Source organism: Myripristis murdjan, chromosome 14 (assembly GCF_902150065.1).
Source record: "Myripristis murdjan chromosome 14, fMyrMur1.1, whole genome shotgun sequence".
Lineage (NCBI taxonomy): Eukaryota > Metazoa > Chordata > Actinopteri > Holocentriformes > Holocentridae > Myripristis > Myripristis murdjan.
This window is the reverse complement of record NC_043993.1, coordinates 14796375-14824212: the sequence shown is the minus strand read 5'-3', so window position 1 is coordinate 14824212 and position 27838 is coordinate 14796375. Positions and strand designations below refer to the sequence as shown.

The 27838-nt window shown below is 40.7% G+C and overlaps 1 protein-coding gene across 1 annotated transcript; it reads left to right on the top strand.

Moving 5' to 3' along the window:
- Nucleotides 1-545: 545 nt before the first annotated feature.
- Nucleotides 546-27838, top strand: grm5a (glutamate receptor, metabotropic 5a). Its single transcript, XM_030069124.1, has 17 exons — nt 546-773; nt 889-1022; nt 2638-2899; nt 3492-3606; nt 9881-10130; nt 15190-15425; nt 16268-16389; nt 16472-16596; nt 16708-16876; nt 21664-21790; nt 22722-22839; nt 23476-23662; nt 24529-24687; nt 24771-24896; nt 25050-25232; nt 25346-25515; nt 26539-27838. Exons 1-17 carry the CDS (start codon nt 546-548, stop codon nt 27461-27463), a joined length of 3636 nt encoding a protein of 1211 aa, XP_029924984.1. The 3' UTR covers nt 27464-27838.

Sequence of the window (27838 nt, the reverse complement as noted above, 5' to 3'; positions counted from 1 at the left end):
ATTTTTCTGTTTAGTTCAGCATTTGTTTTTACCACTTACGAAATGCAGCGCTCAAGTCACTTTCAGCACCGTGGACAGCAACTGGGTGGTGGTCAGTTTAGGGAAGATGGGGAAAACGAAGTTATCTAAATCCAAGTGAGAAGTGCTCCTTTTTATGGACTTTATAACATAGTCAGCATCTCCTGACCAGTGTGCTTTTCTTGTTATTATTTTCGTAGTCAAAATTGAACCTCACCCTTGTGATTTGCATATGACATTGAGCTTATATCCTAAAAGGTTATATATAAATAGGTTATAAAGGTTAAAGGTTCTATACATAGGTTGTAACCTGTCTGTTTTTTGGTGATGTTATTTCTTGTCAGTTTAAGTAAACACACGCATTCACCCACATCCACCCAGCCACCCACCCACCCACACAATGTGATTACTCTGGCTCTTTTCTGCAGATCCTGATCCTTTTCTCCAGGAATCTAACCTACTGGCTTTGAAAGCACCATGCCAAAGACAGCAGAGCCATCTGTACCTTAACCCTAACTAGTGCGAGGATGGGAGAAGGTTTGAGGAGGAATGCAGGAATGGCAAAAAGCGGAGGATTATATGTGAGGTTACTGGCAGTGAGTGTCTTCTTGGGATCTGACCTGAACTGTCTCGGCCTGAGACCTCAAGCTGGGGTCAGTGTTCAGTCCAATGAGAGAAGAGTATTGGCACATATCCCCGGTGATGTCATCATAGGAGCGCTGTTTTCTGTCCACCACCAACCTCCTGCAGACAAGGTACATACTATTTGTACATGTGCATGCTCATGTGTTTCTATTTGTTTTTGAGTATTATACATATATGTTTTATGAGCTTTAAGTTAGACATACACTTGATTTACACTTTGCTCAGGTCCATGAACGAAAGTGTGGTGAAGTACGTGAGCAGTATGGGATCCAGAGAGTGGAGGCCATGATGCATACTCTGGACCGGATCAATGCAGATCTTAGTATCCTCCCTAATATCACCCTTGGCTGTGAGATCAGGTCAGGAACCAATCAACCTACCTCTTATGTCATAATTTGCATCAGAGCTATACTTCATTAGTAACTAATATTTGCTCTAAGTGTTGAATTCTTGTTCTCCTCTCTGGACAACAAATGCGATAAGTTGCAACCAATTGAGGCTCCTTAGCTTGTTTGCTGTTGCTTGGAACTGGGTGAGGCATAAAGAGTTTGGCCTTTGTAAACATAGGTGTTACTTATAGCATTAATTAAGGTTCCATTCCATTTAAGCGAATCAGAGTCTTTCCAGTGAACCAGCATGACCAAAATCAGGACCCTGGCTCTGTTAGACCCAAATGGCATCGAACCTCAATCAATGTCATACACCGGTGTTTACCCGCTATTCATGTCAAAATTGCTACTGCAGAGGAGAGGTCTATTGATAACAGGTGGTCATACTCAACAATACATGCCACTCACCTTATTCTTGTTTTATTTAATTACAAATTATATATATATATATGTATATATATATATATATGTATATATATAGCTCAGGGGTTGGGCACCATTAAGCAACTGCTAGACTAGCATGATTGGCATATAGTAAAAGTAGTACTCTACATTTATGAGAACTTGCAGTATCAGTTATCATCTTAGCTAACAGTCTTGGTAATGATTTGACTACAACAACTGCTTTAAGTTATCAGGGAGTTAAGTAGTAAGGTACCCAACTTCCCCTCGGGGATCAGTAAAGTATTTCTGATTCTGTCTCTGATCCTGAAGCTGCTACCTTGGGTAGATTCTGATAACAAGCAAAATAATACCTTAACGCAATACCTTAAAATGTTAACTTTTTCTAGATCCCTGTGTATTTTTGAAGTCCATTTATTTCTTTCAAGAGTTTCTGTTCTGTGACTTGATAAATGCTTGTATTGATTCTTGACATTTGTATGATGTGTATCTTGGTACACATAAGTAGGACATAGCTGGGCTGTACTTGCTCCTCTGGATAGTTTCCCACTCTGAGTGTGGCACAAGTTCAAACTGGTTGCCATGGGAATAGGGTGATTTCAGATCTTCCCTGCAAACCATTACCAAGTGATGTTTCCTGGTCAAATGCTATAAAAAATGATATGGACTGTCCACAGTGATACCCACCTCACCCCGATCCCAGTGCGCTTTGACTTATTTTCCAAACATTACCTAATCAGTGTTTGCTGCCATATTTCCAAAGGCTGTATCTAGCCAGACAGAAAGATGCTGGATTCATGCTTGTAGTCCTGTACCTTTTACTTGGCACTAATACAGGAAGTAAAGCCAAACTTTATGTAATTCTGTGACACTGCCAGTGTGCAGTAGCACTGCAAGAATGACTGTTCCTTCTTTCAGGAATATGTCCAACAGTTAATAGATGACTAACAGCCTCCTCAGACATGCACTTATCACAGCCAGTTGTCCCTCAGCTCTGAAATGCAGTTTCAGTTCAGTGACTCAACAGCATCTGAGACACAGATAAAATAGATATGGGTTGTTTTTGTGTAGGTGAAGCATTTTGCCCCAGTTGTCTTATCCTGATTCTCCTTGTGTCCTGATCTATGTTCATTAATACCCTGCTTGCCAATACAACATTATGAATTTGATCTATATACCCAAGGGACTCGTGTTGGCACTCAGCAGTGGCACTGGAGCAGAGCATTGAATTCATCCGGGACACACTGGTATCCAATGAGGAAGAAGAAAGCCAGGGCAGGTGCACTGGAGAGGGGGGGAACATGCTTGTGCAGGGGAAGAAGCCAATTGTGGGGTTGATCGGCCCAGGGTCCAGCTCTGTGGCCATCCAGGTCCAAAATCTCCTCCAGCTCTTCAACATCCCACAAATTGCCTACTCAGCAACTAGCATGGATCTCAGTGACAAGGTAACAGCAGTACTTATTTGTAGGCCACGGCACAGTGTGGACACAAAGTCACTATGCTTCACATAGAGTTTCACAGCAGCAAAAAGAAATAATGCAAATGCAAAAAGAGCACAATGAAATAAAACAAGCATTGCACAAAGAGTAAAAGCACCAACAGAGAGGGAACCACCATGCTGGTCAACAACTATTATAAATAGGATTTCTTTCACTTTGTCTTCAAAAAAGACAGTTAACAAAGTTTAGGGGATTTGATTGCAAATGTTCATTCAGTGTTTGACTTGTGTTTAGATTTAATGATGCTAAATGAAGCTGTCTGTGGATCTAATACTAGGCTTTCTTACAGAAAGAACAAAATTCCCCATTGTATAAGCAGGGCCTGAGCTATTTTTACTTTCAAAGAAATCAGTAACTTCTTAAAATTGTTCCTAAAATCACCTGGAAGCCAGTGTAAGTCAGTTGTAGGGTAAGGTTATAGTGGAGATTAACAGGGATGCACTTTAAACTTGGCATATCAAGTATATTTTCAGACTCATATTCACATGCAAACACACAGCTGGCTCAAAATGAACATTTTGATTGTTTCTGTCATTAGAGCTTGTATAAATACTTCATGAGGGTGGTGCCATCAGATGCCCAGCAGGCAAGAGCCATGGTGGACATTGTCAAGAGATACAACTGGAGCTATGTGTCTGCAATACACACAGAGGGTAAGAGTGTGTATGTAAAGTATATGTGTATGCAGGCTATGCCAGTATCTTGTGTTTTCATTCCTCTCTCTCTCTCTCAGTTTCTGACACAATGGATTATCCCATCCACATCAAAATCACCTCTTTATACATTCACTTTCATAGTTCAAGGCAAAAAAAAAAAAAAAAAAAAAACACCAAACATTGCCATAGCAATAAATGTCATAAGCAATTTGTTTGTTTCAGTTCATGCATTTTCTTTGCAATCCTGTGACTGTGCATTCACACTACCCACACTTTCCACAGCCTGTTAAAAGTATTGTTAATTGTAATGCTAATCCCCAACTCATTGCTATTTTACTCTGTTCCTAATCTGTTTGTGTTTATGCCTGCATTTTTTTTTTCAGCACACCTGGTAGCTGTAGTAGTGTGTATTTGTCCAGACATTAACAATGCAGACTACTTAGATGAAAGCACCAAAAAGTGGGGGGGAAATGAGGATGGTGATGCTGCTTTTACAAATTATCTGTAATTTCTAAGACTGATTATGTTCTAACAATTACAAACACATAATTAAATATAGCTGTATGCTATCAATGGCTGTTTATAGCAAGCAAGAACATAATTAAATATTGATTTTCGTGTATTAGTACTAAAAAATTCACCATTTACATTATTATAACCTATAAAGTTATTCAAAATTGGAGCTTGGTGCCCCCTGTGATATAACAGCACTCCAGTATTATCCTATAACACATGATCTTATTTCAGTTTATGCACATGTGATTTTAGATCATTTGCTGTGTGTTTAGCAACTTTGACCTCAGTACCAGAAAAGTACCAGAAAATAAAATTTAATTTATGTGTGGATGTGTAAAAATGTGCATTCCAGTCATTAGTCTAATGCAGTCATACCACTTTTCACCTCAAATTGAAATAGCGCAGTCAGGTCATGCAGAACTGTTGTCCATCTTGCACTTGACAGGCAGGATAATTAGTATCAGTCTGCCAGTGATTCACACACAAACAGTACAACACACACACACACATGCAAACATAAAAGCTTGCTGTGTTGATACAGTGCATTAATGATCCTGACCTCAGTGGCTGAAGAGAATCTCTCTCTGTCTCTCTCTCACGCACGCACACAGACACACACAGACACACACACACACACACACACACACACACTAAGTGATTGCTGTGGGATGAGGAAAACATTCGTACTTAAAAGACTTTCAAAAGAAAGTGTTCATTCTTTATGCTGTGATATACATCTTTGATTTCTCACTTTCAGTCGTTATATCAGGGGCACCTCAGTGAAGAAGAGGATAGCTATACTGTTAGCTAGTGATATAATAAATATAATCACTCATATCATTATGAGTGGGCCACCCATCTGGTTTCAGAGGTGAAGGGCACGCCACCTCCCCCAGTAAACATCGTGCATGTAAACATAGGCTTCTGTCCTTACACACACACACACACCCACACACACAGAAACTCTCTCTCTCTCTCTCTTTCTCTCTCTATCTTTCTGTCTCTTCTCTCTGCCCTCTCTGTCTCTCCTAATAGAACAGAAATGTAAATAACTTGCCTTTCAGTCACTTGTGAATCTTGTGATTTTAGCGATTATTATACATATTAGCCACTAGATCTATTGCACTGATATGAAATTAGCTCTGATTATATATGCTCTATAATCCTGCTCATCACTGGCGAGGCTTTCTAGGGAACATCTGCCATGGGCTTTGAACTTTGGTTCATGGTGTCACAGTGCTCTCTCTCATAATTTCAGTGGTTCACCAGCATTTCACAGAGGTCCCTCATGTTATTATCAGACTGTATTGCTTTATTCTATCAGTCCTGTCTGTTGCTGGCCAAGTGCAGTTAAGTTAAAGTTAAGTTAACAAGTGAAGTTAAAATAAATTCAGCTAAAACTTATAGATTTGCATAGCAGAGATGAATCTGAAAAAATGATGTGTTGTTTGAGAATACACTGAATATCCTTGAGGTTTTTTTTTTTTTTTTTTTTTTTTTAACTTTTAAAAAAAGTTAAATGAGCAAATGCAAAGGACAGATGTTATGAAAGGAAGCCGCTAAAGTGGCTTTGGCATTGATGTCCATACAAAACTTATCATAATCCCTGAGTGATGCAATCATCTTTCAAGGATTATAATGAAATAAACAAATAAGAGTGATCCTTACAAACCCACACCGCAAAGCATCCTCCGCCACGTTCTTTGTTGTGCACATCAACATCATCCCAGAGGCTGATCTCAACCAGAATTTTATTTATGTGGAAACAGCCCTTGCCAGCTGCACCCAGCTGCAGACAATGGAGACAAAGCCCCTGGCAGGACAAGCCACAGTCATGCCAGAAGAAGCCCCTGGTTAGTTCAAAGTAAGACGAGGGATAAAATTATGAATCCCATCATAGTTCTGGACAAGATATGACCACTTGGTTAAAGCCCCCCTCCAGCCATTCATTTAACCCTTATTAAAATCATCTCTGTTCATCAATATTATATATTTAGAAGTTTTTCAATGAAACAACATCCCTTCATGCCTTAAAACGGTTTAGATATAACTCTACACCTTGCACTCATTAAGGATGTGTGGATCTATGAATATGGAAATAGGCACCACCCACCCCCATGCCCACTTAGACACCAGCTTGTAACTTCTATTGTATTTGTAACCTCTTTCTTATGCAAACACTACTCATGTGAAGCAGCTATTTTGTGTTGGTTTTGTTTTTTTGTTTGTTTTTTTGTTTTTCATGAAAATAAAACACTCAAATGATCAGTGGAGCTAGTGCTAATGATATGCAGTATAAGCTCAAGTTGACGGGATTGGCTGTTAGATTGGTTATGTACCAAATCTAGCTGACCTGAGAAATGTCTGAATCTCAGATTTTGTAGAAACACCTCCTCCTTCGGTAAAAAATTGTAAGAAAACCTTTCTGGTGACAAACTTTGCACAGATACAAATGAGACAGACATTTTAGAGGATGTAAACATAATAAAAACATTTTTGAGTAAAGGGGGTCTTTAAGATTATGGTTGGATGAGGGCTTATAGCTTTAACTTCTATGTCACCAGGTGCTTCTTCCAGCACACCAGAGGCTTGACCTGCCAGGACTGCTCCTCTGAGTCTGCAGCTAGACCTTACTTGCCCTTGCATTGCTACCTCCACCTACTTGGGAACTAATTAAATGGCCTGGGAGTATAACAGACAGGATAAATATTCACTATTATTTAGTATTTACTCCAGTTTACTGTTACTACTGACTTAACCTGTCAATGGCTTTTTGTCCTGTGCTTACAGAATAAATTCCTTCCCATAAGAATAAGTGTTAACTCCTGACGGGATTATAATTCTTCCATTAATATGCTGAGCTGTTGTGTGTGGATGACCATGCTGTGGCAAAGGATTTGAGAAAAGGTCTTTTTCATGCCAAATGTTGTTTTCCAGTCTTCACGTGAACTTCTCATTACTAAGAAGGTCTTATGATCTCACTTATTGCTAGTGTTACTTTTACCAGAGTTGTGGGAGTCACTTGATAGATGACGGCTTAGATGTTCGAGAGGCAAGCTTGTGACATAGCAGCTATAAGCTTTGGGTTGGCCTGAGGTGACCCTCTGTAAAACAGTACACTCTCATTGCTCTGGGGGAATTAGTAGAAGATTGTAGATATATCGGGCACCTCTCAGGACTATTAAGAGCATACACGTTCAGTCTACCTTCACTGGATACATTTTTATTTGATTACTTAACCCTTATTTAAACAGGCAATCAAAAGAACAAATTCTTAGTGACTGCAACACTGGTGGGGAATGGCTCTTGATGGGGAAAATGGGGTAAAGGGGAGGGAAAATTATAATCATTATAGTAATCATCACAATAGTAATTGTAATCATATAGGCAAAAGTAAAACTGGAAATTAAATTATGGTGTTTCCACACAAGGAGAGATGCCATTTGACACCAATACCCACATAAATAATCCCTAGCTCCCACACATAGTACTAGAAGGATGGCTTCTTATCATTTTGACTCAGAGCCTCAAACGCTGCCATGCTCCCACAGTGTGCATAGACTTCCACAGCAACAGAAATTAGGTGACCTGGTTCCGGTGAAAACAGGGGAGTCTACCCCTGACAGTTCATGTAATGGGGACACACACCATATTCTGGAGCATTCCACTGGCATTCCACCAGTGTGTTTGTCTGACTAAACTCTATGTGTGTGTGTGTGTGTGTGTGTGTGTGAGAGAGAGAGAGAGAGAGAGAGAGAGAGAGAGAGAGAGAGAGAGAGAGAGAGAGAGAGAGAGAATGAGTACATGTGAGCATTTGTGCAAGCATAAGTGATTACATAGCCTTGCATCAATGTTCTGCATGCACAGTATATTATTAGTACTAGTAGTAAGTAGTGTCAAGTGATGGTTTTTTGTTTTACAGTTTTTTTCAATCGCTTTACCTCCTCTGTCAACTCAGAAACGCTGGTATCAAAACAGTTAATCCATAGGCCTAATGAGAGGCGCACTTCTCAAAATAACACATTTTGTTTGCAAAAGGCTCTTACCATGACAAAACATTTCAGACATGCAGCAAAAGCACATTTTGTCACCGCCCAATACAACTTGCAGTCAAGCGACATAATCCAGCCACTCACTCACTTCATACTCAACACCAAAATGCAATATACCCTTTTTAGTCTGAGCAGGTTCAACCTTACTTTTTTCCTGTGTGTATTGCAGTCATATTTTTGACAATTTACATAGTTACATATTGTAAAGCAAGTAGCAAAAGCCAATATTTCCCTCAAACAACTCAACTTCTACCCAAATGAGTAGATTCCTTCAATCAGCTCTACTGTACTGTAACATGTTGACAGCAGAATACAAAATACAGCTATCAGTTTGAACAAGGTTCTCCTGTGAGCTGCACATTCAAATGTGAACTTACAGTAAAGAATTGCATCCAAACTCAGAAAGACTTTGAAGTGAAATTGTACTGTATTGATGGCAAAAACTGAAATACGGTAAGTCACATACAGTATTACACAGAAAAACTCAAAGGAGTTGAGAAAAAAAAAATAGAGAATACAATTTATAGGCCCCTTTTTTGTAGGTGCATACTGATTGATTGGTGAATGGTGATTTGTGGAAAGGGTAGTGATGCAGGTGCACTAGTGATTTCACAGAGATGCAGGTCATTTCTGTCAGCTGTGAGCAGATGTTTGCTTTTGATTACCACAGTGAAGTCAATGGAGTCAGGGCCGTGCAAATGACACATGTGAGAAGTGTTGTGCAAAAGAGCGTGAAAAATGTGTGAATCCAATGAAAAGGTATGAACACATTTGCAAAAGAAAACTTCTGCTGTGGTTTGGAGGTGAAGATGACGACAAAGTGGATCCCAGTTTCATTATGCTGGAAAAAGCGGATGAAAAAAACTGTAATGCAAAGACAAAAAAGACAGGCAAATATCAGAAGGGGCTCTTTCAGTGGTCCTTTAATTTTGTCACAGTGTAAACTGTAGGTTTGTGTTCTGTTTTGTTAGATTTTTATAGTACTATTATATCCAGCAGGTTTTGTTTAACATGCTCTTGAAATTCCTGTACGTATGTCACATTTCCTTTCAGAAATGAATGTCTTGAAACTCACTTTTAAACTATAAGTTAGACATGTGCCAGTCGGTTCACCCAAATCCACCCAAAGTAACAATTCACCGAACCACAAACTTCCAACATGGTGGTAATTTTAAGAAAAGTCAAACTTACATCTAATGATGCATAACAATGCATAATGGCTGTAATCATGTGTCAGTGGACACAAACTAACTACGAATCTTAAAATATTACATTTTTAAAACACGGCCTAAACCAGGAGCGATTCCACTAGTGTTGGCTAGTGTAGCCCTGCATATTTTCTGTTGGACTGCTGAAATCACCAGCTAACCATTGATGACATAACCACTTTCCATCTTTATAGACCATAGAGCAGCCTCCCTCAAAGTGTAAGTATTCATTGTTTCAAATGGCATTTCAAAACTCACCTACTCATGTCCTCCTTCTACTGAGAGTCGGCATTCCTTTTATCTCTGGAGCTGATTTTATTGTCTGTCTTGTCAGTATTTCCTTTATGCATTTGTTGGATTTTGCGGTCTACCTACTTTCAAGCTGATAATATATTTGCTGTTCCACCTGTTGTGAAGCACTTTGTAGTGCTGGCTTCAAAAGGTGCTGTAAAAGTTACTTACTTATCTTGTCCATTAATGTGGTTGTCTCACTAGGTAATTATGGTGAGAGTGGTATGGAGGCGTTTAAAGACATGGCAGCGAAGGAAGGCATCTGCATCGCCCACTCTGACAAGATTTACAGCAACGCCGGGGCACACAGCTTTGACAAGCTTTTGGAGAAGCTGCGAGGCCACCTGCCCAAAGCCAGGGTGGTGGCCTGCTTCTGTGAGGGCATGACAGTCCGCGGCATACTGATGGCCATGAGACGACGACGCCTGGTAGGAGAATTTTTGCTGGTTGGGAGGTGAGTCGAGGATTCTCTTGAACTTTTGTAAAACAAGGTGCCCAAAGCAGCACTTATTTGCATGCATGCACACAAGCACACAGACACATCTGTCAATCCCTAGCTGTGTGTGTATGTATGCACACATATCTAGGTTTATACATATACATGCCAAGAGTGTGCAAAGCAGTTATCAGAGCAAAGGGTGGCTATTTTGAAGAAACTAGAATATAAAACATCTTTTCAGTTATTTCACCTTTTTTTGTTAAGTACATAACTCCACATGTGTTCATTCATAGTTTTGATTCCTTCAGTGAGAATCTACAATGTAAATAGTCATGAAAATAAAGAAAACGCATTGAATGAGAAGGTGTGTCCAAACTTTTGGCCTGTACTGTATGTTTCTACATGTTTCTAAATATCTGTGCTTAATGATGCACACAGTATTAGCGAGCAATATACCCTTCTGAAAAAATCTTCGATTTTTTCCTGCTCCATCTGTGTTTTTTGGGAGGAGGCTTTTATTCTTGCCCACTATGAATATTAAGTTAGGGGTTCTCATTCTAATTTTGAGCTAAACTTAAACTTGAAATCTGAAACTTGTTACCCCTGGGCTTTTGGCTTTTCCTTTTTTGACATTCCCATTGCCAGTCAGCAGTTTGTTCACAAATATTTTTTTTTTTTTAAAGATGAAACTCATAGAGTGGTTAAAAAAAATACTTGTACCAGGTTTTATTTGTCATATACATCCATTTTATGTTTGTACTCTCTTTAGATGTCCAGAAACCTCAAACAGGATGCATTCATTGTCACATGGCTCATCTATGTTAGATCCTTATCATCATCATCATCATCATCATCATCATCATCATCATCATCATCATCTTCATCATCACCCTCATTGTTGTTTACATCGCAGCCATCAGCTCTCATCAAGCCCATGATGTTCAAGGTAACTTGTATTTATTTTTTCTTGACTCTTTCTTTCTTGTGATGCTGATATTATGTCAGTGAAGGAAAAAAAATCATTGGAGACAATGTTTCGATCTGAACTGGATGTTTGTCTTCCTCTTCACCTGACAGAGATCCAGTTTGGATCAAAATGTTGTGTCTTATAAAATTTGTAGCTTGGAGCAAAGTATGCAGGTGTTACTTTGTCTTTCAAGAACACAGCTTTCTGAAAGTCTTGTACCTATTGTACATGATGTGAGCGGAGACATTCATAACTGCAGATATTTGCTCATTTGGAAATCCAAATTATCGCTTGTCGTGATGCAATTGTTGATTTTATAAAGTGTGGCTAAATCAACTTGCTCTGTTCTGTCTGCTGCCTAATGAGCTTCCTAATGAAGCTCATTCATGCAGATTGTTACTGGGGCAGGTACATGTTGATGTGAGTAAAAACCTCAGTTCAACCCCTGTCAGGTGTTTCTTTTCCTGTCTGAGGTGTCCTTGAGCAAGAAATTGAATCCCTGCAGGAGGTGCTTTTCTGGAGCTGACCCAGTGCTCTGACATCAGTCTTGAGGACAGGAACAAAAAGACAATTTCCCCATTTGGATCAATAAAGTACTGGCATTGTCTCAGAGGGTTGAACAGAAATCAGTAGAAAACACAAATGAGATACAGTTGGCATCCAAGTAAAGAGTATAGTGTCACAGAGGACACCCAAATGGACAGTTCAATTTCCTATTACAGTATGATGAACAGTTCAAGTGCAGTGCTCTCATATCTCCAGGTTATCAGTGTCCTCTGTATGTCTTATAAGGTTAGGCAGTGATGGTTTTCCCATAAGATTAGAGATGCACTATTTCTAATCTTTCCTTAATTATCATACGGTGGCAGATAGCACGTTCTTTCAGAGCTGGAAGAAGGAACATTTAAGAATTTTTTTCTCATAGGAATAGTCACTAGTTGAAATCACACACACTATTCATAGGTCCATTTCATTTAGACAGAGAAAATATGGAAAGGCTGTCTAGGGTGAGGGAGGGAAAGTCGGGAATTGAGAGTGCAGGAGAAGAAAAAGTGGGAAAGGGGGTTGATTTAGCTGGAGGTTTCAGTCTCTCTGAGAACATGTTTTATTTTAAGGTTTTGGTCTCTGGTTCATTCTTGTCCCTGGTGTTCTATAAATGCTTTTCCTCATTAGGAGCCACATATGTAGGCTGTCGCTCAAATCTGACAGCAGGAAACATAAAATAACCTTGAACTACATATTGCACTACATCATGCTCTGTAATGCATATTATCGAACCATCCAGGTTACTTTGGTGTGATCCTCCACTCATTTGACCTTGGCTTTTTTCTTTAATAACCCATCTTCTGAATCTGAATGTCACCCTGAAGGATTCATCACCAGGTGTCCATATTTGTTGAATTTGATCTACCTGTTAAATGTAGATTTTCTTCACTGTCAGTGAGGAAGACAGACACAAACACAGGCAGTGGGAGCAGAATTGTAGCCTGTGCATTTATGCTTCATTTATGGAGAGGAGAGACCTCCACAGGAACAGCAGATGATTTGTGTTTATTTTTGCCACCATTGCTTATTCTAATCCTATTTTGGATCGAAATACCCAAGCCAGTGACAATGTTCTGCTCGCTTGTGCCGAAACCGATATAGCAATCTAAATCCTTATGTGTCATAGCATTATATTATATATTATTATAAAATTAGAATATTGACATGCTGAGGGTTAGCTGGTAGACATCAAATATTATGGGACTGGCTAGAGCTGAGGGCTGAAAACATGGGAAGAAATGAACATTGTGGAAGACAGAATTGCTCTAAGATTACAGTATACCTTTCAGTATTCACACACAAAGCACTGTCACTCAGCTTCTCAAAATGGTGCTGTCACTTCTTTTTTGCAGCAGCAGACATGCACAAACACAAACACAATGAGCAACCGTGTGTGGGTCAGTCGACTATGTGTTGATGCATTTATGAAAATTGAGATTAAGCCAACCTGCTCTGTGCCGCTTGCTGCTCAAGAAGCTTGAAGCTCATTCAGACAAATCAGTTCACACAGTCTGTAGGGAGACCATCCTTGAACTGAAAGACCAAAGTTCTTCACGCCAGTATTACTTTACCAGATAGTTAATAAATAGTTAATAATACATAAATAGTTAACTGTCCTCACATATTGCAATTCATAATTTCTCCTGAAAGTAGAAGCAAAAGCAAACCGCTCACTTCATTTATCATATCTTGGGTTTGTTCTGTCACACGCAACAACACTTCAATCAGCTTGGAATTGCTTACTCTGTGAAAAATACCATCAATTTGACGCAGCAGGCTAGGAGGAGAAATCAAACAAACAGCTGCAGGGGCAGGATATCAGCCTCTGCTCTTATCTATCGTAGCCACCAATCAGCATGTTGCCAAGCTGTTTCACTCATTCAATCACCCCATACCAAAAGCAATTTTCATCAGTCCTCGGGTGACATCTAGTCCATTCTATTCTATTCTATTCTATTCTATTCTATTCTATTCTATTCTATTCTATTCTGTTCTATTCTATGCTATTCTATTCTATTTTATTCTATTCTATTCTATTCTATTCTATTCTATTCTATTCCAAATACAGACCTCTACAGAGTTCCAACATGTCCATCCAGGGAAGATCTAAAGGTTGACTAATACTACACTGAAGGAGGTTAAATAAAAGCCTGGTGTGTGTGTATGTGTGTGTGTGTGTGTGTGTGTGTGTGTGTGTGTGTGTGTGTGTGTCTTCAGTACTGTAGGTGGTACTGCAATACACTGCATACTGCATACTGCCCTCTAAGGTCAGTGTGTGGGTTTCAGAGCTCTTGTTCAAGAGTGATTCAAACCATCCAGAGTCACAGCCCTCCATGCTTCTCATGTCCATCCCTGCCTTTTTTTATACCAATATACTATTTCCGTGCTTGATTCTCTAAGGATGAGTTATGAAACGATCTCTTGCCTCGCCCAGAGAATACAGGCATCATACAAAACCCACCCACACAACTGTTGTGTAACTCCAGCATCGAAAGGTTAGCCAAGTTTTCAAAAATGACTTATTTTTTTCAGTCAGTGAAAAAGGATGGTATTTGTATGTGTGTGCATGCCTGTCTGTGATGTGTTTATGCCGTGTGTGTTTGTGCACATGCACATGCCTGAACACTGAGATCTAAATATGACTGCTGACTGCCCACAAGTGTTCAGAGAAGGAGAAGAAATCTGCTCTAATTAACAGTTTACTGGTGAGATGTTTCAACCGATCACATGTTAAAATAAATACAAGATTTCATATTTTTGCAGAGAGATGTCCCAAGCTGTGGCTGCTCACTTCCTCTGCCCATGTCATTTAAATTAAACATGGATTTAGTTAGACATGGGGATCGACACAGACATGATTTCACAGTTACACGTCAGAAATGAGTGCGTTCAGACAAAATTAACAGCAGATTTGCTCATTGAATTTTCAAGTTTACCCTTACCCTACAACATGGTAGAGCAAGCAAATGTTTTTCATTCTCCCATCCAGTGAGTTTTGTGTTGGTAGGGCTGAGGGACACCAAAATATATATTTTATTCTAATTCTCTGCAGAGAAGTCATTAGGTCCATTTCGCAAGACACCACCTGTCTCCTTCGATCTGTGCAACAGTGTCCTAAAAAACGGTCATTAGCGCCGTCTCTACAGTAGTTTTCACAGCAGCCCACATTAAGAATTCATCATGGACTGGGTGTATTTTTTGCTTTTGCAGCAGTTACCATGCTGAGAGTACATATCCTGTTGTTGCCTATAACCACACTACAACAGATAAAGATTTAGGTTCTAAATGTAAATTGGGGCTGTTAAAGCATAAATTCATTCATTCATCTGTTGTTCTATCCATCCATCCATCCATGCATCCATCTATTTTCAATACCTGCTTATGCCTAATCAGGGTCACAGGGTGCTGGAGTCTATCCCAGCATGTGATGAGTAGAAGGCAAGAAAACACCCTGAACAGGTTACTTGTTGATCACATGGGCTCACACACAAACACATCCCACTGAGCCTGATTAAATATTTACCACACGACCTGAATCCCTCTGTCTCTCCCCCTGTCCAGTGATGGCTGGGCAGACAGGTATGATGTGACTGATGGCTACCAGCAGGAGGCAGCTGGGGGGATCACTATAAAACTGAAGTCAGGCTATGTGAAGTGGTTCGATGACTATTACCTAAATCTGAAGCCTGATGCCAACGTAAGGAATCCCTGGTTCGCTGAGTTCTGGCAGCACCGCTTCCAGTGCAGGTTGAAGGGACACCCACAGGACAACAGCAAGTACAACCGCACCTGCACCTGTAAGTAACGTCCTGAACTCTGGGCACTTGGACGCCATCTTTGAAGGGTTGCTGGGCAGTATGATCATGACCAGCAAGACAAGACTCCTATCTCTTTGGAGGGGGAGATATCAATATCTGACGTTGGCATATATATATTATCATTTGCACTTCATATTTAAGAACACACCATGCCTTTGTGAAGATATGAGTTCCAAATATTGGATATTCAACAAAAAGTTAATCATGCCCCCATCATGCCCCCTTTTGATCAATCAGTGTAAAAAATGAATGTGAAAAGAATCAGGTCTTCCTCACCCCATGACTAGCCTTTCCACCAAGGTTCACAAAACACCGTTCATAACTTTTTGAAATATCCGGCAAACAAACTAAAAAACAAACAAACAAACAGACAAATGGAATTGGGCAGCAACATAACCCCTATCCAATTCCGTTGGCAGAGGTAATAAAATATCAATTTGACAGTGTCGAGCAGGCCAACAGTCATTATCTTGCGGAGCTTGTCCCGGCCTTGGCTTGCAGCGCTGATGTCATTGAGCTGTTGCTTCCAATTTGTAGAATCTGTTGTAAAAATCAGATTTGTGCAGCTGATAGCATGTCTTACAATTGACAGAGCTGCCATCTTTAGCATTTCAAGTTTTCCCATTATAAACTGATGGAGTGCCTCATCTCTCTCCTCTCTGCTCACACATCCCTCCACACTTTATGCCAGGCATTTAGTCTGCACTTATAGCCTACATTTTTTACTATCAGTAGATTATGGTATTGTCGGATGAGCTTTTAAATGGATCTAATGGTGAAAGTGGGAATCTCCTTACAGAAAAGGTCTTTTTTTGTGACAGTGAAAGAGTCTCTGCGCCATCAGTATGCCCAAGACACCAAGATGGGTTTTGTCATAAATGCCATATATTCCATGGCTTATGGTCTGCATGCCATGCAGCAAGCTCTCTGCCCAGGGTATAAGGTAAGGTAATAGATGTGCACATTTGTATGCTTTCAGAGTGTTCATGATTGTTGACAGTGTTTACTTTTTTCTTGGCTGTCAGGGTCTGTGTGATGCTATGCGGCCCATTGATGGTCGCAAGCTGCTAGAGTTTCTGATGAAAACCAATTTCACTGGTGTATCTGGAGAGACCATCCACTTTGACCAGAACGGAGACTCACCTGGCAGGTAAGGGATATCATCCGGATAGAACAGAGGAACTTAAATAAATAAAGGATAAAGGAATGAAGAGGGAAAAAATTATGCATCTGCTGCTTTACAGTACAATTTGTTTCTCAGGTATGAAATTATGAACTTCAAGCGTATTGGTGAGGATGATTATAGTTACATCCATGTTGGAAGCTGGGACCAGGGTGGCCTCAGGATGGACGATGAAGAGATCTGGATGAACGATAGTGAAATTATCCAGTCAGTCTGCTCTGAGCCCTGCCAGAAGGCACAGATCAAGGTAGGCATCACAACAGACAGGAAACTGCAGGCAACAGTACTGTGTGCTTACAAATCTATTTGATTGTGGAGAAAAGTTTACTTTGTGTCAAAATCAGCTCACATTTTAATTTTTTTTTTTTTTTTTTTTTTTATCATTCTCTCTCCAGTGGTATACAGTAAATCCACTTAAATTTAAGCCACCTTTTGATTTATACAACCTTTTCAGGCTGACATTATGATACAAATTCACAGTGCACATTATATTAAGGGGTACTGATGTAAATACAAAGCTAGACTTTTACGAAAAAACAAAACATAAATGGATATTTCCATAAAACAATGAATTTCTATATATATTGGTGGTTATTGCCTTTATGGTAATCACCAAATAATTCCACCTTCAAACATTAACCTCACCCATGCTTTGCTTGTCAAGACATTGTTTTTATCTATTTTATTATTTAAAAAAGAAGAATCTTGATGTGATTCTGGAAAATGGTGATGCCCACGATGCAGCTTTAACCCATTCCTGCAGGACTGCAATCCATCTGTCCAATCAAAGTATCTCATCAGGGACTGAACAAAGCTCTTTGTGCAAGCTTTAGTCATATCCCATCTGGACTACTGTAACTCCCTCCCAACGAGGCTCCCATAACACTTCCTCCAGACCCTCCAAATAACTGAGAACACTGCAGCCTGCCTCCCCTTCATTGTTCCCAAATTCTCCCCTGGAGAAATCCACCTACTCTTCCTTGCCTGCCTGCCTGAATGGTGCTGCTCACAGGGAATTCAGACCCTGATGATGGTGAACAGCACAGTGAAGGGATCTGCAGTCACCTACCTGCATTTTGCCACCACCAGCTGCTTGGCTCTTTCCTCCTTGTGCCGAGTAGTCACTTTATCATCGCGTCTTCTCTTCAGCCTCTTCTCTCCACAATGTTGGACTGACCCACCCACACTGTCAAAACAGCACAGCCATCCCCCATTTGCTGTCATAGACAAAAAACTCATCTCAAGAAGTTCTTCACTCCACTGTACAAACACAAATATCCCTTCTTTGTCTCTACTTAGATTTTATTCTGTTTTGTTTTCACATGCTCTTACATACATGATCATCAAAAGGTTACAAGCATCATGCAAGTGGCACTAAGGCACAAAGAACATTTTTTAATGAATTAGGCCCTATATGATGATATTTGACATTCTAATTGGACCTTTCTTTTTAAGCACAGCCTATAAACTTGTGGTTCAGTAAACACTCTTCAGCCAAGAATGTCAAGATATGGTGCTTTTTTTTGGCAGAAAGTTGTCCTGCTTGGTCGTCATGGTCTAATTTCAGTTAGCATTGGCCAGCAGGTATCAGGATTGGCTGTCAGTCAACCAAATCTGATTTATCTTGGCTTAGATTTGAGTGCTGGAGCAAATGGCTTGTGGTTGTGGCCTATTTGAGAGAGGGGAGGGAGTCAGTTGCACAAATGTCTCTGGTACTCTGCCGTTTAATGGAGTTTTTAAGCAAGCCAGTTACAGCGATTGTCAATTAACCAATCAGAGCCTATATTCCCCCTGCATGTCTCTTGGCTTCCAGTGAAAAAAGGGGTGACATGGCTGAGCCTATTTTCAAAACGTTCCAGTGTGAACCCATTTTTTCTTTGTGCCCTAACATCCATCCAGTTAATTTAACCCTCCTATTATGTTTGGGGTCAATTTGACCCCATTCAGTTTTTAACGTCTCTAAATACATACTTAACATCATTTTTTCTGCTTCATATTTTATGACTTTTCCTAATTTAGTGGATACTACCGGGTAAACATGAAATTCACATGATGATATGTTTTCAGTGTCCTGTACGCATTTTGTACGCATCGGTGGTGTTTGGGGTCAATATGACCCCAGGCTGTTTTAGCTGTATAAAACACCATTTTACACAATTTTTTTTGGTTGTTTTGGATGAAAATGAGGTCACTGTAACATGCAATTTGATAATCTTCAAAAAACTTCCCTCTGCTTTAGGGCCCTAACCTAACATAACCATACCTGAAGTAGTACGGGAACCACTGACATGGGTGGATATGGGGGGAGATACTGGGGAGGGGAAAACATAATACCTACAAGAACTTCGATATTTCCCATGCTGTGAGGGTGGGGAAATATGGTTCCCACGAGGACACTGATAGTTCCCACTACATGGGGGAGGAGCAAACATATAGAAGCTTGAACAGCAGCCTTCTAAATCATTTCTCTTGTTGCTCTGTGTACTCTCACTTTATAGATAGATAGATTTTATTGTCCTTTTTCAGGATAATTGTTTTCACTTCCGTACAGCCACGAGGATTACATAAACAACATTACAGAGGGAAACACCAACCAATACAATACCATACCAATACAATGCCATGGCGCATACCCGCCACCATACATATACATTTCACCACAGTTACATGTCTCTCTGTTGAATATGAACGCGAAGCAAAGGTTTTCTGCCAGTGAGGTTTTGTCACAGCTCTTTGACAGTGAAGTGACATAGAGGAGAATGTGTCTGAGACAGAGGATCATGTTGAGGAGGACCCTGGTTATGAGGCATCCTCTGATGAGAATGAAACCCTCAGTGTTGACCCTCCTGTTGTCTCTCAACCTCCAGCAGACACGTTACCTTCCAAAAATGGAGAGGTATCATGGTCCCTCTCCCCACATGAACAATAGGGTAGACTCAGTGCTGCTAATGTCATCAAAATGGTTCCAGGCCCCAGCAGATACGCTGTCAGCCATGTACAATACATAAAATCAGCATTTGAGCTCTTTGTAACACCATCAGGCGGGGATATACTTGTAATGACAAACTTAGAGGGGAGGTGTGTGTATGGGGACAGCTGGAAAGACTTGGATGTGACCAATTTGCAGGCCTGTATTGGGTTACTCACTCAGAAGTTGTGTTTCTTTTTCCTGGGGTCAAATTGGCCCCGAACATAAGACATGTTACTATCCTTGATGATAGAAATAGATTTTCCTTCCAAATGTTATAAATAACAAAAATCTGTTCTTAGAAATAATATATAGCCATTAAAACACCAAAAAGACATTTCTTTCCAATTTTAGGTCAATCAGTGAGATTTTATGGTGATTTGCATATTTTTCCATAGTCGCGTAATAGGAATACTGGATGTATAAGTGGGGGTGGGGGGGAGTTATGTTTTATTTAAAGGACTATTTAGGTAGTCAACAAAGAAACATAAAGTACCTGACACATAAACTTTGGTAACAATTTTAATTATAATAATTTTGTTGAGGTTTAAACTGCTGGGGTCAAATTGACCCCAAACATAAGGGATGTTAGTAAAATTTGAACATAACAGGAGGGTTAACTTCAGCAGCTGAGGCTATGTGGAGAGATTGGTGAATTGTTGCTTCACCTTGGCTGCTGCTGTAGGCTCTCTCCAGGGAGAGAAATCAAAGCCTGGGCCAAATATGACTCAGCCATGCCTGCTAGTGTTGATGGTTTTGAGTTTTTTTTTTTTTTTTTTTTTTTACTGAAAATAAGCAAGTGTCTTCAGTTTATGGTAATGTGCTGTGCTGAGAAACAATAATTCATGTCTTTACCCAAATTTTCTATCTGTAAATATAGGTGTACTCAGCACAATGCCACTTTAAATTTGCCAAACTTTCTCCTGCAACTTGTATTTGCCTGTTAGACTCCTAGTTGTATATTTCTGCTACTGACAATCACAACATCCAATTCAAATGCCTATGCATTCTATTCCCATGCATCACTGGCTCAAATGTCGGTTATGTCAAATACAAATCTAGCATTTGAGTGGTTTAAAACATGTAAACAAAAACAGCTACCAGCCTACAGTTAACTCTGTACTTCATGATAAAGTGTTGATGAGCTGAAAATACAGGCTGTTGTATTTTTTGGCTTGGTTTCAAAATTGTCCTTGCTTTTTTAAACTTGTTTGTATTCGCCCACTCACTGCACAGAAACAAAACTGAGAAATTCTCAAATGGTTTCATACCAGGTTTTGTAATAAGGGGCCCCAGACAGTAATACATAGATTCAGGAATTATTAGCCATTGTGTTTTTTCCATATTCCAACATCACTTTTTGAAATTTGAGTTTTGTTTGAGTGCATGTCAGGCAACCACACTGGTATGTTTGGGGTTTTTTAATGGTGTATGGCAGGGACATTCAGGGACATTCCCAACTAAACCATGGTTTCACTGATTAGTTCCTCCTCTGTGGTTGAAGGTGTGTGAATCAGAGAAATTTCCTATTGCAGTCTTTGGTTTTGAAATCTGTATACCCTTGGCCCTCAGGAGCACATGCTTCAGTACCCGTGGTCTATGGTATGCACACACACACTAGGTGCAGATGTAGCCATGCTAATTACCCATTTTGCCTGCTCTGCAGAGGTGTCCTCTGTCTTTGTGTCATAAGTCTTTTTGATTCTCTAAGCAAGACGTTTTCTTTTCACTTCCTGGCTCTGGCTCTACTGGGAGGTCAGAGTGCAAGGATAGCTACAGAATAGTGTCACTGGAGCTTTCAGGCTTTCAGTCTAATTTATATATATATATATATATATATATATATATATATATATATATATATACATATATATATGTATGACCACCTCTATTACTGTGACAAAAAGAAAAGAAAACCTGAGCATTATAGGCATTGTAAAAGTAAACTTTATGGCAGAACATTTGTATTGGATTGTATTAGATTGTGTAGTTGAACCTAATAAAGTGGCCACTGAGTGTATATAGATAGGTATTTATACAGCATATTGGTGTCTGCATGTCTACAGGTAATCCGTAAAGGCGAGGTGAGCTGCTGTTGGACCTGTACTCCCTGTAAGGAGAATGAGTATGTGTTTGATGAGTACACTTGTCGAGCTTGTGTCCTGGGCTCGTGGCCTACAGATGACCTCACAGGTAAACACATTCCTCTGTTTCTGTCTCTTAACATGTCTGTAACAGATACATGATTGCAAAAAACGACCAAAACAGTCTCAAATTTGGGTCACACAGACTCATAGTGCAATCCCTGCGAATCCCCTTACATCTTACAGACCACTGCCACTGTACCCAGACATAAACACTGACAAATTTACACAAACGTATTGGTTAAACACACACACACACACACACAAACACACACACACACACACACACACACACACACACACACACACACACAGACTTTAACTCCTTGCCAGAAAAAAGGATTTGGCTTAAGCTTACGTTCTTAACTCCAACATCTCTAAAAACAGTTACAATCCCTCTCCCTTTTGCAAACACTTCAAGTGTCTCCCACAGTGTTTCTATTCCTCAGTAGTACGCACAAGCACACAAAAGGTCATTTTTTTTGTGTCTATCTTGCATATAATACAACCAGGAGTGGCAGTGTTTTTGTTGTTGTTGTTGTTGTTGTTGTTTTTATACCAGCAGGGTCTCGCTATTTCTTTCTCTCTCTGGTCCCTCCTTGCCTCGTATGGATACATGTGTCTCAGGACTCTTTCATGTTTTCACCGACCCTGTCATGTGTTAATTCTGTCGTTCACAGTACATGTTCCAGAATTACATGTGAATGAAGCACGATTCACAGCGGGACAACGGGCTATGAAGAAGCCGTCACATACTCACATAAACATGTACATGCACACACACACACAGATGATACATTTCACACTCTGCTAGGAGGAGGTTGTCACACAAATATACAGTACACATACACATGAAAACACACACACACATACTCACACACACATGCATACGTCCCTGGATACAGCTGAAAACAAATGGTGTTGCATGAATTTGTCTTTCTTCTGCCCCCATCCCCTACCCCACCCCACCCCACCCCCAGGTTGTGAACCTATCCCGGTGGAGTACGTGCGCTGGGGGGATCCAGAGCCCATCGCTGCAGTAGTCTTTGCCTGTCTGGGCCTCCTGGCAACACTTTTTGTTACTTCTATTTTCATAAAGTAATTCCTTACAGCTTTAGTCTTCATGTATGTTGCTACATATTTGACACATTAACACATATCTGTGTTGAGTATGTTCATGACACATGCTGTGGATTATCTGCAGGATATTTACTTCAGTAAATACTAGGCTATTTTGCATTTTAGAGTCAAAAGTTTACTCTCTTTGCTCTTCAGCAAACCAAAAAATGACTTGGTAACTTTGTAAGCACTCTTCAGTGAAACCAGTGAGAATAGTGAGAGACAAGCTACCATCAGTTTAAAAAAAAAAAAAAAAAAAAAAAAAAAACATTTTATGAAACATATCACTTTGATCCCTAGTTCTGAATGGCTTATTCATGTTCAAAGCTGTTGCAAAACAATGGATAAACACACACCTGTGAGTGCTTATGTGGGGAGCATTACTGTGCCAGACAAAAAGCACTATTCACATCTACTCTAATAATATTGCTTAGCTGAAGAGCAGGCTTTAATTACTGAAGCTGATATGTAACAGTTTTTATTTATTTATTTATTTATTTATTTAATTTTCAGCGGTTGCTTAGTGGTTTGCCTGTTAGTGCCTGCATGATGTTTTGTGACTTATCACTCAGTTTCAAATTACATAATCTAAATTCATGATGTGTTTGTTTGTAGATTTTGGGACACTCCTGTGGTCAAATCATCTAGTCGTGAGCTGTGTTATATCATCCTGGCTGGCATCTGTCTGGGCTACCTGTGTACCTTCAGCCTCATCGCCAAGCCCCACGTTGTGTACTGCTACCTCCAGAGGCTCGGGATAGGCCTTTCCCCGGCCATGAGCTACTCTGCTCTGGTCACCAAGGTAGGTGCTGTTCTCAGTGAGCGTCAGTTGGGTTGAAGAACATTTTTTGTTAGGTAATGCAAGCTGAAGAAGTGTGCTGTCATGTTTCACTGTCTATGGAGCATTCAGCCTCCAGCTATTTTCTTTTTTTTTCTCTCTTTTTTTCATCAGACTACACATCCCTAATGCACCCTTGGATACTTTGATTCCATCTTTAATGTCCCTGTCAGTAGCCTTACAAGCAAGATGACATTAATCACAAGACATGTTTGATTGCCTTTAAGCTATTTACATTTTTGTGACTGACTTGACATTCAAATGAGTCTCTAAAATGTGTTTTTGTCATTGTCATATAAGCTGATCACTCTTGAAAAATGTAATCTTGACACACTCATGGCTGAGGAGAAAAGCATCTTCCCCCACAGACAGTGATGTTAGTGCGGGGCTGTGTCCAGCTGGCAAGCCTGCAATGCCTTAGTGCTACCACTATGAAGTTTGTACATGAAGTCTGCACGTGATGTTTTGTCCTGTCATATTCAAAACTTAGAAATAACTACTCAGATATTAAATCCTAAGTACACACATTGCTGCAACCACATTTGATCAGAGGACCTTTATACTAACAGGAACCCATGTCTGCTCAGTAGTAGCTTGTCTAAGTGGAAGGATAAAAGGGGATCTAAGGATAAGGGAGGCGATTCTTCCAGAGACTGGATGTTATACAGTTAGAAAGGACTTATGGTGTGAAATTGCGTATGGGGGCTAGAGTTAATGCTTAAGATGTGGGTATTAGAAAAGGGATTATTGTCATGAATCAGTGTCAGTGGTATTATCAGCAGTAAATGTAACTGAAGTGAGCATAACCATTTGATCTATTCTTGATCCAGACCAATCGTATAGCACGGATCCTGGCAGGCAGCAAGAAGAAGATCTGCACCAAGAAGCCACGTTTCATGTCCGCCTGCGCACAATTGGTCATCGCCTTCCTACTCATACTGCTGCAATTGGGGATTATTGTGGCACTCCTAATCATAGAGCCACCACAGGTGAGTGCATGTGTGTGTGTTGCAAAGTGGGAGAAATTCTTTTATATATACAGCCAGTGCATCATAATCTTCTCTTGTCCTAGGTGATCTATGACTATCCCAGTATCCGTGAGGTAAACTTGATCTGTAACCTGACCACTCTGGGGGTGGTGGCACCCCTGGGCTACAATGGCCTGCTAATCCTCAGCTGCACCTTCTACGCCTTCAAGGTACTTCAGTATAACAGGCTGTCTCATTGTACTTTCTCTCAGATGTCAAAGTTTATTTCTCTACAGTGGACTGCCTTTCTCATTATTTTTCCCCTACATCCAGTTCACGCTTCATTATCCGACTTTTTTATTCTTTCTTTTTTTCCCTCCCAGACTCGTAATGTCCCTGCCAACTTTAACGAGGCCAAATATATCGCCTTCACAATGTACACCACCTGTATCATCTGGCTGGCCTTTGTTCCTATTTATTTTGGCTCCAACTACAAGATCATAACCATGTGTTTCAGTGTCAGCCTCAGTGCTACTGTGGCACTCTGCTGTATGTTCGTACCAAAGGTAAGAAAGTTGTCAAAATTGCCTCTCTTTCACATTTACATGATATTATTTCAAAAAGTGCTTTACTTAAATCTTTATCCTATTAGTAATTTATTGTTCATTTTCATGCTCAGGTATACATCATGCTAGCCAAGCCAGAGAAAAATGTGCGCAGTGCTTTCACGACGTCCACAGTGGTGCGCATGCATGTAGGCGATGCCAAGAAGGCTGCTAAGGCTGCCAAATCCTCCAGCAGCATGGCCAATCTTTTTAGGCGCCGTGGCTCTGGGCAGGAAAACATCAGGTATGTAGAGGGCCCTACTGGGTGTGAGCTAAAGAAAAGAAATGCAAATTAGGCTATGAATAAACATCACAGTGTCATTTGTTGGACATTTGGTGGTCCCTGAAAGGGGCAGGCCCAAGAAATCTGAATGGGCATCTGAAAAGGGCTCTTATGAGATGTCTGTGTGTTGCGAAAATCTGTGGCTGTATGATCAGGATCCAGCGTTCAGCCAGGTGCACCTGGTCTGGTTTATCTAAAACACTACCATGTATTGTTTCAGCAGGCATCAAACCCCTAAGATTGGCAGATTTAATGCCATGCTCTTGCCTACTCAAGACAGTATATAATAGTGGTGGCTGTGGTCTAACAGGCAAGATGCTAAGCAGCAGAAGGAAAGGCCGAAGAGGGACATTGGCAAGCTGCAAAGTGATACAACACGATAGACCACACTGTAGAGAAACTACTTGCTAGACTGATTTCTAGGCCATCTATGCCGCCCTCTATGTCATTTAAAAAAAAAAAAAAAAAATCATAGTTTCATTGTCTCAGTCCAGAAGTCCATGAATGGAGATCTGCTGGGATATATTCTGAACTCTGAGCATCTTCATCATCTTCCTTTCCTTCATAGACTGCCTTTAATAGCTCAGAGCTGAATCTAATGCAACAGGCTGGATGAGAAGCCAAGAAAAACTGTTCCTAGAGGTTGAGATAAGGCTTCCGCATTTGGGTTAACTACTCCCAGAGGACACACACAGCCTTTAAGGATTTTTTTCTTTCTAGGGAAGAGACAGGAGGGAGAAGGGAGATGTGAAACTGTGGTGACAATAGAATGGGAGAACACTGCAATATTGACAAGAGTTAGAACCTGAAGCCTAGTGTAGATCAGTGGAGTTCCCTCATTACTGGTATCCAGCAAACACTGCATTGTACATATTGCAGTGTTCCAAATTATATTGTTGTGAGGTTTGCAGTATTGCACAGTATCCTGTGCTGGACATTTAGAAAACTAAACTAAAATTATTTTATGCTTGACTGTCTTCTCAGTTCAAATGGGAAATCAGTGACATGGGCACAGAATGAGCGCAGCTACAGACCCAACCTGTGGAAGAGGATCTCCATCCACGTCAAGAAGAAGGAGGAGGTAGAGGTCAACCAGACAGCCATCATCAAGCCATTCTCTAAGGGAGCTGACACATCTCTGGACACTGATGTCAAACCGGAGTATGATGAAGAGCCACAGGTGTCTGAGCCCTACACGACTGGCTCCTACCCGCCCTGTTCCCCCTCTCAGTCACCCCTGCTCACCGTCAGCCAGCAGGCAGAGAAGGCAAGAGGTTTACCGGGGAAAGAAGATGGAGAGGAGACACAGGCTCTATCCACCTACACACCTGAGCTCTCTCAGCATGTAGGGTGTGCTGGTGTGAGCAGAAGGGGCACTGACAACGGTCGAGGAGTGACTGTAAGCATGGCTAATGCTGAGGATATTAGTGGGATAGGTGTTGGCGACATTGGTAGCCAGCCTCAGGGCACCATCATGGACCAAATCAGCTCTGTGGTCAGCCGTTTTACCGCCAACATCAGTGAGCTCAACACTATGATGCTGCCAGGCGGCGCCACCACCGGTACCTCCGGTCTGCCCCCGGGCTCAGATAATAGCTCCTGCACAGCTCAGTACCTAACGCCCCGGGGTAGGCAGGCCCCCTCCACTGTCACCACATATGCTGAGGTTTCAGTTGTCTCCAATTATTGTGAAAATCGACAGTTAGGAGGGATTTATGATCATGGGGCCTGTGTGAGCAGCAGGAGACCCAAGGATATGGAAGAGCTGATTGCTCTGACACCTCCCTCGCCCTTTAGAGACTCGTCTCTGGATTCCAACAGCAACTCACCCCCGTCCATGTCCCCGGGCTCTGAAGCTGAATACGATCTTCTGCTGAGACAGTACAGCCAGAGCTCCTCCTCTCTCTAAACTCAACCTCTCTACATGTGTGCTTTTTGTCCCTGCTTAACTCTCTTTTTTGACTGCTTTTTATAACTCTGAAATGACAAAACTTCAAACAGGACCAAACTATTCAATGCCTTTGTTCACATGGATATTATGAATCATAAAGTAGTTTGTTTTTGTTTTTTGTATTCTCATTTTGAGATGAGGTTGACTCAGTTACAGTGGATAGTTGAGTACTCCCACATATGCTTCCATTGAGACAGACTGAATGCTGAAACAGCCTGAGGATTGCTGCTGTTTTGTCTTTTGTCGCCGAGTAAGGAAGAAGTCTCTGACTTGACAAACTGAAACACAAAAACGGGCATTTTGAAAACTTTTTAAAACTGTACTGACACAGGT

Coding starts and splice junctions, on each gene's coding strand:
- grm5a (XM_030069124.1), top strand. CDS start 546: ATGGGAGAAGGTTTGAGGAGGAATGCAGGAATGGCAAAAAGCGGAGGA. Junction 21,791..22,721: donor GCCTACAGATGACCTCACAG/GTAAACACATTC, acceptor CCCCACCCCCAG/GTTGTGAACCTATCCCGGTG. Junction 25,233..25,345: donor GCTGTATGTTCGTACCAAAG/GTAAGAAAGTTG, acceptor TTTCATGCTCAG/GTATACATCATGCTAGCCAA.